This window comes from Plectrocnemia conspersa, unplaced genomic scaffold (assembly GCF_051122295.1).
Source record: "Plectrocnemia conspersa isolate PC_06_02 unplaced genomic scaffold, ASM5112229v1 ptg000006l, whole genome shotgun sequence".
NCBI lineage: Eukaryota > Metazoa > Arthropoda > Insecta > Trichoptera > Polycentropodidae > Plectrocnemia > Plectrocnemia conspersa.
Window position 1 is genome coordinate 10031099 of NW_028277170.1, and position 12720 is coordinate 10043818.

The following is a 12720-nucleotide window of genomic DNA, read 5'->3' on the forward strand; positions in this document are numbered from 1 at the left end:
TTAGATAACTAAAGTACAAAACAATTTAAATAATAAGTTAGTATATTATTAATTCTTGAACAATAAAATAAATATCAACTAACTCACTTTATCATACATAACTTAGAACCTAGCTATCTTTAAGTTAAATCTAATATTTATATTTTTAGAATTTTGAGTTGGGCAATTTTGTAAACCACGTTTATCTAAATGTTTTATTTGTAACGCACTGATAAAAATATACATAATTAATAAAGAAGTAATATGTAATATGTTTTAGCAGCGTATATGTTTTTTGTATAACTATAACGTTCTTTTTAAATAAAGAATTCGACTTTTGATAAACTTTGTATTACGCGATCGGATTGATTGATTTATTTATGTTTAGTAAACTGCGAAAAAGTAATATGCAAATTTCCGTCACCTCTTGATTTTAAATATTTTGTGTGTGGACGTAATGTCGTTGGATCAAATGACACGTGGAGTATTTGTCGCGTGGAGCTTATGTCGGCTTGACCTTCTGTCTTGAACGTTTTGTCTTTGGACCAAAAGTCTGCGTAGCTTTTGTCGTGACACGGCAAAATGTTCTAAAACTCTTTTGACAATGTTTTTTATGAATCTATTAACTTGAACTAGTTTGAAGCTCCACATAAAAATATGATAATTACCAATAAGTCTGTTAGCGTAGTAAATACATTAATGATACTTTGTGAAACTGCAGATCATCATGAACCATGTAATTTATTAATCAATGACTCATTTAATAACGTTTATTTTTTAACAATGTAGATGCAATATATTCTAAGGTCACTACTTGTGTGCTTGTATTTGGCAAGAAGATCCTAAATGGTTCAAGACTTTAAAGTACATTACTAAATCATTATACTTTTATTGGTCGATAAATTTTATTTGTTTTTTTTTCTTTACTACTTATAAATTAATGACAAAGCATGGCTTTATTTTAGTGCATGTTGTAATTATAGCGTTTATTTTAGGCTACTGCTTTGCAATCGTTTGGATGTCTAACTTTTATTAATCTATCATACTAATATAAATTAAGAACTCCTTTTATTTGCTATATAAATAATTATAATGTGTGTTTCAAAATAATGTCACCAAGCAAAAATTAGTGCATGTACAAGAATATATATAGCGTCTACGTTATGTTTATTTAAAATAAATTCCAAATTCGTTCTGAAATTCAGTTTTGTAATTTAATTGGAAATTTTATCAGATATATGCTTAGGTGCTTTCTAAATTAAACTGCTGCTGTAGTATGAAGTAAATCAAGATCATAGTTTTAATATATAAGTTAATGTTTATAATGTTTTCTTTATTGTTGCTGATTAGGATTGATCTGCTATTATATTAGTTTAAGTTTTATGGGAATTAAAATACAATAATTCTAATAAATATAAAAATAATTAAGCAACATATAATAAATATGGACTCAAATTCGCCTTATAATTTAGTTTTTTAATCTAATGGTTATTTTTATTTAGAGAGAAGCTTAAGGGCTTTTTAAATCAAATTTGGGTTGTAGTATGGGTTAAAAGTTAAGTTCTTTAGACATACTTATAATTTCAAAATCTACTGAATTATAATTTTAATATATTGTATTTGTTGTTAATTAGAATTGATCTGTTGGTATATTAATAAAAGTTTAATATGAATTCTGCTTAATATATCTGAGTTTAAATATCTAAATCATATGATATTGTCATAATTTTATAAAAGTGTATAAATTATATTTATAATAAAAATATTCGCATTTAGATATAAGAAAAAAAAATAAAGCATTTTCATAAAATGTCAGCAAATGAGTCAGGCAGTCATAATTTGTAAAATATAACACCAAAGTAACTTCTTTATTTATTTGTAATGTAAAAACAGATCTGTTTTTACCGCAAAGTCGTTGCTATGTCAAAATTACAAAGATAAGCTGAGACTTTCCACATTTTTATAATAAATATAGTATAAATAATGACGTTCACGTGTAGTAGCTTGTATAAATGATGATCAAAAACGTTGTAACAGATTACGTTATTGTTAATCAATAAATGTTTTTTGTGTACATATATTTTTATTACAAATATTATTAGTTAAAATTAAAGTTCGTCTGATCATTCCTTTTTAATTAAAAATAGCAGAAAAAATAATTTTGGAACACCTACCTATACATATATGTGCGTATATATCTTATAGAACTAAAATAGTATCGGCTTATATCATATTATTACTAATTCTAACCACGCGTTGCTTTCTTTTCGTGGGCACTGATTGTTTAATGGCTGGTTTTGATATCAATCACATAAGTTATTAATCGAATTACCACCTCTTTTTGCTCTATCCTCCTTTCTTTCACGAACAATTCACATACGTAGATGCTCATTAGGGCAATACAAAAACATACATATTGGAAACTACCATGTTCAGTAATAAAAATAATTGTAATAATCATATATTGTTTAATATAAATTAAGTGCTGTAAAATCAAAAAGGCCAAATCATCTTTAATAATACCAACTATACATGCTTAATTTTATTTATATATTTGTTTATATACTTTATACATGTATTCAGTTACTGCTATAATAAGAAAAACTTCAACAAAACACAAAATTTAAAATGTAAAATTGATCTTTATATAATATTTTTGATAAAACAGATCTGTATATAACATATATGTTGCATTATACAGATGTTTTATTAATATTTTTAAACCGATTGTGTGAGGTCTTAATTTGGTGTATAAAAAAAATAAGCATAAGCTAATTATATTAATTTTTTATTTTACATTATTAAATAATTTTTTTAAATTGTTGATCTCTTCTCTTTTATAACGATTAAAATTAATTTGTGCATTTTTCTCGAATTATAAGATTGTTTTATTTCAAAAATGTGTAAAAATAAACTTTAATTAAAAATGAAATGTTTTATTTTATCAAATAATTTTATTATAGATATGTTTTGAACCATGCTGTTCTGTTATCTGGCACGATATTTTTTAACACTTATTGTTTTAAATTTATAATTTAGTATTGTTATATTTAAATGGTGTGTATTTTGTGTTCAAAGATGTGTTAATTTTTATATCTATTATTTATATTTTTATATTCCTAATTTCACGTGTGTTTCACACATATTTATTGAGTTCATTATTTAAATACATTTTAACCAATATTATTGTTAGTTTACCATGGGGTTATTTAGTAGTTTAATAAAATGATATAAATGTGTTTTTATTATTTTATTATTTTTTTTTTACAATGCTTAAATGTCTAAAGTCTAAAGATTTTCATAAAAAGCAATACAATAAAATTTTATTTTTAATAAAAAAATATTCATAACCTAACTCTACATAATATAATTATTTAATTAAGCAATGAATCTAGATGCAAGTAGAATTAAAAACACTGCTATTAAAGATAAATTCAAGATAACTGTCACCAATAATTGTTATTAAAACTAATCATGAAAAATAAAAATATTTTAAATATAAAATTCATTAATTATCAAAAATATTATACTATACTATATAATATTATAAAATATTTAGTGTACTAGAAAGTAATCGCGTATTTATATAATGTTTAATAAAATTCCTGGTTAAATTATATCTTTGAATAACCTTTGAGTTATTAAATTAAAATAACTATTTTTTTATTAAAATTATATTGCATAGGCAAATCCAATGGAATGGGAATTTATTGAAGAGGTGTCAAAAACAAAGGAGAAACACGTCAAATTAATTGTTGTAAAGGTAAAGACTTCGTTGTGTTCTTCATGATTATAAAGAACACACTTTTAAAATGAACAACAGTTAATATGTACATACATATTTTCTTATAAGTTTATAAGTTTACTTTTAAAACACTTGTATATTTTATATTAAGCTATTTTTAAGGCTAAGAAACTGTAACGATCATAGTATCGCCATTAAAAAATTATAATATTTAAATATATGATAATATGATTACAAAAAAATCAATCTACGTAGAGAAATAATATTTTTTTGCTAACGTTTATAAACTGTTAATAGTACTAATAATAATAAATGCAAAGTAACTTTAATAATAATATTATGATTATTAATACAAATTTCTAAATAATTTTTTTTTTATTAAAATGTTTCGATGGGCTTGTATAGTGGTTCGGTGACAATTTATTTCAGGACAATTGCTCCTACGACAGTTGCTCTCATGGACATTTGCTCTTTGGACTATTGTTTTATTTTTATATTGTTAATTTAGTTTAAAATTTACACTCCTGATAAACATGCAGCAAATTAAAAAAAAGAAAGCAATTGTGCCTAAGAGCAATAGTCTCTGAGTGAAATTGTCCGTGAGAGCAATTGTTTTGAGAGCAAGCGTCCGTTAAAACTATTGTTCTGAGAGTAATTGTCGTGGGAGCATTTGTCCCGAGAGGAATTGTTTGTTTACCTGAATGGTAACATAGTAAAAATTCGTTTTCAAAAGATAATTAGGAATAAGAAATAATATTGCAGGGATTTACGGTTGTTTATGATACTCTCAGAATAGTCGATGCGAATTTTATTTTTTTGGCGTGGAAAGCCTTGGTCTTTTTGGTGTCGGGACGTTCAAAGACTCGTCTTCTTCGGAAGTTTGTGCTTGATTGGCTTGACTTGTTGATGCCCCACCGCGACTTTGCTGCTTATCCATACGGAGTCCGAATGGGCATTCGTACAGATGATGACCATAATAATTATGGAATATTTTATAAGATTTACGGCATACATGACATCTTAACGGAGTGGTTTCCATGTGGTTGTACAGGTGCATACGGAGAAACATTTTGCTGGTGAATAACTGCTGACACAAGTGGCAACTGTATGGTGGATCTTCTGCAAAATCATTTTAAATATAAAATTTTAAAATTGGTATATTTTCAAAACACAATACCATCATTAATAAGTACAACCAAAAATTTAAGTTAATCAATTATCACAATTCCATTTTTATATAGCAATTATAATTATTATATAATATATAAATATAGATATTTAGGTCGGAATAGCGCAATCCGTAGGGTCTAGACCAGTGTTTTTCAACGTGGCGCACGTGTGGGCAATTTGAATGTCTCATGGGGGCAATGCGCAAATCATTTTTATTTGCTACATTTTTTTATATTAATAAGCTGCATTTGTCAAAAATATTTTTTTACATGCTTTGACTAATATAAAACAGAATTTGTATTAAAAAAAAATATTTTTCGAGCTATTTTTTTCTCAAAAAAATTTACTTTACACTTAACTCAAAAAAATTTACGTTATCTACAACGCTTTTTTCTATCGTTAATTAGATATACATACATGTGAGGTCGCCAGATCGATTATCGACGGAAGATATTAGTTTGAGATTCTTACCCATGTGATCTCGAAGGTGATTCAGCATATTCCAAGCTCTAGTGAAGCACTGGCCGCAAGTAGAGCAATGCGTAATGTTGGCATTCGGATACAGGAGCAGATCCATATCTGTTATGTCGTCGTGAAATTTTCCACAATGATTACATTTTGTTTTATTGGGAGTGCTTGCCCCATTCATGTATTTTGGCCAGTTCCTCTCTGGTTCTCGTGTCGGTCCACCGTTGCCCTGCTCGACGTATTTGGGAGTTGCCCTCGACGGACCTGCTTCGTTGTGTGCCATTTTGTTTGTACAATAACACCTGGCGAGGAAAACCAAAATTGTATTAAATATATAATTGTTCATTTTACATATAATATGCGGATGACTTGAAAATGTTCACGAGAGTGCAGTCGATTTATGATTTTCTTTACCTGCAGAAGGATCTCAATTCTTTATAAAAGTCTTTCTATACCCAACTGCGTTTCAGTGTTATAAAAGCTAGCACAATTTAATTTTTAAGTTCCTCAATGCTGAAAAAATACTCCTAGCATCTCAGTGGATCTAGACAGGCCCTTATTTATTTAGGATCTTGTTGTAACGTTTAAGAAACACTGAAAATTTAATCTGCACATTGAAGAGACTCACAGCAGATTCATAAATATGATCGATTTTATTTTGAGAATCTCGCGCTACTTTATGAAAACTTCAGCACTGCAAACTTTTTATGATGCCCTAGTCCGCAATATACTAGAATATGCTTCCAATATATTGATTTAAGGAGTATTGAGCCAACGCAATAAATTACGGCCCGAAAAAGTACCGCGTAAAAATACATTTTGGGGAAAAATTACCTCTCAAAGTCTTGTTAGTTATAGATAATGCTTCTGCTCATCCATTATACTATTATTTCTTATTTTTTTATGTATGTCTTGTGTGATGATCTCGTTAAAAAAAATTATGGCTCGCGGACCGTTTTAAAATTAACTGCAAATATCATACAGGCTATTGTTAAAATCATTTCACTTTCAATTTTTTTTAAAATAGGGTTAAAATTAATCACTTTTTTAATTTTTAGTTATTTATTTAAAAATAAAGTAAAATATTAGTTTTTTATTATTATTTTTTTTGTGGAAACACAGATTTAAAAATTATTATTAAAAATAATAATTTTTTTAAGATTATATATATTTTTTCCGGCATAGTTTTCTGGTTAACCAAAAAATGTTTCCTTCATTTTTTATTTATACCTTGCATTGCCAATACCCTTAATTCTTAATTTAAACAGCATATCTATTTGTTTCTATACATATTACTCAATTATTTTATGGTCGAAATGCAACTCCAAAATCTGTAAAATGTGATTTGTGATACCGTCGAATTTTATTATAAATCTGGGGAGTGGAATTTATAATGGTGGCGTTTTTATCATTTCGGACCTATGTGTGTCCTGGGGGTAATTGTTTATAGTATCCGATGTGCTGCTCGAAGATGACCTGTTTGTAGAGGATGTTACTGAATCATCAAATTCACTATCGGTTTGAAACTTTGATGACTCATATTCGATAGCCATTGTACTGTGGTAAAAATCAATGAAAAGAACAAAAAAAATAAGAAATTCTAAATTGAAAAAAATTCGTGAATCACAAACACACAATTTTAGTTATCAAAAAAATATTCTTAAATCATAGACACAATTCACGGCTATATTTTAATTTTATTACGATTTTATGAACTAGTAATTGTCTGGCAAACAAATAAAATATCGATATTATTAGAGGGCTCCTCAGGGGAGCATACTTGGGCCGTATCTTAATATAATATATACAAACGATATTCAAATTTTAGAAAACACCAGTCTCTCTATTTACGCAGACGATACGGCCGTTTTAACTAGTTCATATGGTCTTAAGCCAATAGCTACAAAACTACAAAAATCTTTGAATAACCTAAATAAACATTTAAAAAAATGGAAAATAAAAATAAACGATGATAAAACTGAGGCAATCATCTTTACGATGCGCCGGCAACCGTTGCCTCCGCCTTTTAAAACATTGAAGTATCTGGGTCTTTACTTAGATTCTAAATTAAAATATATAAAACATATAAAAGAGGCCGGGTCTAAAGGGCTTGCCGCTATTTCAGCTCTAAGCGCGTTAACAATTAAAAGCAAAATTTTAATATATAATTAATAAATACGGTCGATAATAACATACGCTCGCCTAGTGTGAAGTAATACATGTAAAAATAATTTTAATAATATACAAGAAATTAAAAATAAAGGGGTAAATATAATTTATGACACCCCATATTATACTAATTTAAAAAATACTCCACACTCGATATTCTATACCTACAATAAAATAACACATTAGTACTAACACGATAAATTATTACAAAAATATCTCGCGTTAACATAATAATAAATTATTTGCAAAAATTGGAAACTATGACAAAATCACACTAAATTTTATGTATAAACATAAAATGCCTAAACAGATACTGCTTTGATATCAAATCTTTAGCTACGACTTCAATAGCCCCAGATCGCAAATGTTATTTTTAATTATGTATCTTATATTTGCTTTTATTTTATTTCTCTTATTGTATAAAGGTTTTAGTATTTTTTACTTAAGTTTTATTTATTAAATATTGCATATTCTTGCCTCATTTTTTTTTTATTTGAACTATTGTAATTTTGGCTGCTTGTAAACATGATAACGGCTAAGAGCCAGAAATATGTAATTTATATAGTAGAACACTAAATTATTAAACATTTAAAATAAAAAACAAGAACCATTTCAGCGATGCTTCGAAACCAAAAGAACAAATTTTACCCTCAGAGACTTTTAGAAAATAATTTTCCACATCGTAAACTCCTTAAAGATCATCGATAAAGCATTGGGTGGGGTTACAAAAAGAACTCGCCATTCTGCTCAGAATTTTTTTTTTTTTTGTAAAATTGCGTCAACGGGTTTTCTCATGAACGAGAGCCGCAAATTGTCTTAAAAATTGTATTCTTGGGAAAGACAAGCTGGCTACCAAAGAACTAATAAATCTATATGGCAAGTAACAGCACGAGGTTACACATAATATTTAATAACATTAAATAATAATAAAATATATCTATGTTTTTGGCTTAGGTATTATCTTTAATGGGAAAATTTGCTTTGATATACATACGTGAGTTTTGCAAAACAAGCACGTTTCTAGAACGAATTTTGCTAGAAAAACGAGGTTCCACTATACTTACATCAAAAATATAGTGAGCTCAATATTTTTAAGATCAAATAAGAGACAATTTTATTGTTGTGCCATTTTTTTAAAAATTTAAATACATACAAAAATCAGCTTTAAATCAAAATATTGCGTTTTATATTGTAAAATGTTGTAAACGTGTAACCAAATATAGGTATTCATATATTTTATCAAAGCAAAATTAATTATTGAGAACAGAAAATTTAATCACAGTTTTATATAATGTTTAGAATAAGTCGAGCTATATAATCGTTGCGGCAATCATATTGCTATAAATAAAGTAAACTAATCAGTTAGTTTATATTTATTTGAAGAAAGATGTTTATGTATTCATCTGCGATGGCAATTTATGAATGTAAGCCAAATAAACCACGGTAACTAAACCCTCATAAGATGAAGGTCTAGCTATAAAAATATACTCAGTTGTAGCCGATCGCTGAAAAATATACTTAATTATCAATGGTGAATAAGCCAATGTGTTCTTTGATGTGGTGATTACATTTTTCAACTGGAAAGCGATAACGTTCATAAGCGTTTGTTGATTTAGCAACGATGAGTTTGGTGAATGACACTATTTCGTTAACTACCATCAACGGATCTTAATTCAACAAGTATGTGAGTCAATAATTTATATAACGAGCGTTGAAAAATAGATAAGAATATCAATACTATTTATAGTTGAATTATTCATTTTAAAGCGTCTTATTTTTTGCCATTAATTAAACGACTACTTTTACTTTATTGATGATATCAAGTTAAATAAAAATATTCAGCATATGTTATTCAAGTAGCGGTGCAAAATAATTATATTATAAATAACGTTAAAAACTATATTTGTATATTTTTTATTAAATTCACCTAAAACTGAGCTTTATACTTATTAGTGAGTAAATTCTGATTAATTTGTACGTAATTTAAAGTAACACAATAAAAACACAATCTTACACAATATGATTTATTCTAATTGCTAAGGTTTAAATTTTGTACTTTTTATTAAAGGTGCAAATTTTTATAGCATAGCTAATAAAAATCTGAAAAATATCTGCTTTTATTGTATATACTCATAAACATATGTATAAGTAATTATTCTCATATATAAATCATTACTATTATTACGTTTTGATATATCCTTGATGATAATAAATATATTGCAACATTTCAAGTTTATTTTAAGTTGTTTTATGAAATTACTAAATGTACAGATAATTTTAAAGCAGTAAAGGATTCGATGAATGTTCTTGAATAAGTACTTTTTGACTTGAAACAGAACAATAATAACTGAACTACCATTCAATTTACCATATATCAAGAAAGCCTTCATAAATATCTACACGTGCAGTGAAAGTTAATTAAATTTTAGCAAAGAAGTCTTCTAACCTTCTGCTTTTTAGTGAAATGGCTGCTGCATGAAGAGATTCTTTGTAATACTTGCACTTTTTTACTATCAAATATATATGACAAAACTTGACTTGAAATACCAAATTTTATCTGATTCTGTATTTTTATTAAATATGATCCAAATATTATCATTATCATTAAAATTACTTTTAAAAAAATACTTCTTAGATCAGCATTGGCGAATGATATTAAACCATTCATTTTACCACATTATAATAATATAAAGAATTTATTAATTTTGTAAGAAAATTAATATGAAGTATACCACATTATAAATTACAATAAGTACAAGCTATATTTGGAAAATCCTAGTATTAATTCAACCATTAGTTGATTAAAACGTAAGATCTGACTTGTAACTGAAATTGTGCGGTTTGCGACTACTTTTATAATAACATAAACTATAAATATTTATTTTTATTCCTACCAAAAATTACGCTTTTAAAAATTGAGGAACTTTAGAATTAGAAATTAAAATATATTTTAAAAATAATACAAATGTTAATTAAAAAAAAGTAGTGACGGAAACATTATTTTCTTTTTCTAAATCCCAAATAAAGCAAGTTTTGTAAAATCTGATAATACAATTTAAAACATTGTATTTATTATTCTTGATGCAGCCTTAAAAAAAATATTTTTAAAATAAAATATATAAAATACATATTTACTAATTATTCATTTAAAAGCGTTTATATTTTTTTATTATTTAACCATATAATTTCGTAAAGGAACTAAAGCTTGTCAAATCCAATAGTTTCTATAATTACTATTTATAAATTAACTGATAAATTATTGACAAAAAAAATTTAATATACATTTTAATTAATTAAGGTTATTTACTATAATAATAAATATAAATATAAAAATAAATTAAATGGAGAGAATGGTACATATAAATCACTTACAAAAGAATAAATTATTATAATATATTTACGGAAACATTATTTTCTTTTTCTAAATCCCAAATAAAGCAAGCTTTGTAAAATCTGATAATACAATTTAAAACATTGTATTTAATATTCTTGATGCAGTCTTAAGAAAATTATTTTTAAAATAAAATATATTTAATACATATTGGCTAATTATTGATTTAAAAGCGTTTATATTTATTATTATTTAACCATATAATTAGATAAAGGAACTAAAGTTTGTCAAATCCAATAGTTTCTATAGTTAATATTTATGAATTAACTGATGAATTAATGACAAAAAAAATTGCTATAAAATTTAAATGTATTTATATTTTATAGTAATATAATAAAAATATACATTTATTTAATATACATATAAATTAATTATGGTTATAATAATAAATATAAATTTTAAAAATAAATTAAATGGAGAGAATGGTACATATAAATCACTTACACTAGAATAAATTGTTATAATATATTTCCCGAATCTTAAATTTAATACTAAATAAGCATACACTGTTAAGGTTAAGTGTTAGTTAGTTAAAATAAGCATAACTCACCGTAATTAGCACGCCGTGTAGAATGGATGAACTGCGCTTGCGACGGTTCAAAACTCACTAATCCGAAGAAATAAGAGATGTATATTATTGAAGCAAATGCGAACTTGTTGACAGTTACATATATACATCGGTCATACTCCCACTTACATGCAAAGCATGGAAAAGAAGAGTTCGATTGGTGCTTGCAACGCGGATCATAATAGGGTAGTTGCCTTTCAACAAAATCAAATCTTATTTTGAAAGTAACTATTTTATGTGCATGGGTCTATAAAATAGACATAAATTAATTTAACATTAAAATTTAAGTACCCTAAAATATTTTTTTAAGGCAACCATCGTGACCATCATTGCAGAGATGCTAAAATATAATTGGTAGATTATTAATTAAACATCCGTCGAAAGTTCATACATATTTTTAATCGTAATTTATCGAAAGCAAAGTCTTTATAAAAATGATAATGAATTTATTTTTTTATTATTAAATAGCTTAAAAACCTAATATATATTATGCAGAATCGACAACTTTTTTAGCAGTTTCATTAGCGGAAGTTTCGACGTTCTTGAGTAAATAAAAATTTTAACTACAGTATGCGCAGCAACTTCATTGTTAGGAGGTTTAGTGGTCATATGTTTAAAGAATAAATCATGCGATGTGTAGAGACGCATTATTATGCAAAAATATTTTTTAATAGATAAGCGCAAAATTAAGGTGTAAGTTAAATGAATTAATTTTAAAATCAAAAGTAATATATATTATTTATTTTATTAATTAAATTAGACTAATAGCTAAATTTTATATTCAACAAATTTTAACTAAACTTAAATATAATAAATAACATAAATAGAAAATAAAATACATATAATATATAACATAAACAGAGACTTAAATATTATAATTTATTTCCTAATGCACGAATGTATTTTTTTATTTCATTCAGAAAACCCGTTACAGATTTATTTTTGCGAATTATCTTAGGAATATTAATATACGAATTCACACTATATTATTATCTAATTATAAAAAAATATATTAAAAAATTATATATTAAATATACTTTCCTTAGCCGTACTCGTTTTCTTATACCTAACTACTCTTAAAATTCTCTATTTACAGTATTAAATCTATGTACATCTCTATTTCTTAATAAATACTGAATAAAATTAATTTACATTTTAAAAAATATTTAGATTTTCTAAAAATGATTTAGGGTTGATTTCAATTAGCTTATGACAAAAAAAAATATTTTT

The 12720-nt window shown here is 25.8% G+C and overlaps 1 protein-coding gene across 2 annotated transcripts; it reads right to left on the minus strand.

Moving 5' to 3' along the window:
* Nucleotides 1–3448: 3448 nt before the first annotated feature.
* LOC148234196 (uncharacterized) lies at nt 3449–11671 on the minus strand. Of its 2 annotated transcripts, XM_088188036.1 has the most exons (3): nt 11473–11671; nt 5366–5664; nt 3449–4843 (listed from the first exon to the last, which is right to left on the minus strand). In XM_088188036.1, exons 2-3 carry the CDS (start codon nt 5643–5645, stop codon nt 4533–4535), a joined length of 591 nt encoding a protein of 196 aa, XP_088044162.1. In that variant the 5' UTR covers nt 5646–5664; nt 11473–11671; the 3' UTR covers nt 3449–4532. The 2 variants fall into 2 exon arrangements, with proteins under 2 accessions (XP_088044162.1, XP_088044161.1); XM_088188035.1 differs by lacking the exon at nt 11473–11671 and having other exon boundaries at nt 5366–5719.
* Between the last annotated feature and the right edge of the window lie 1049 nt (nt 11672–12720).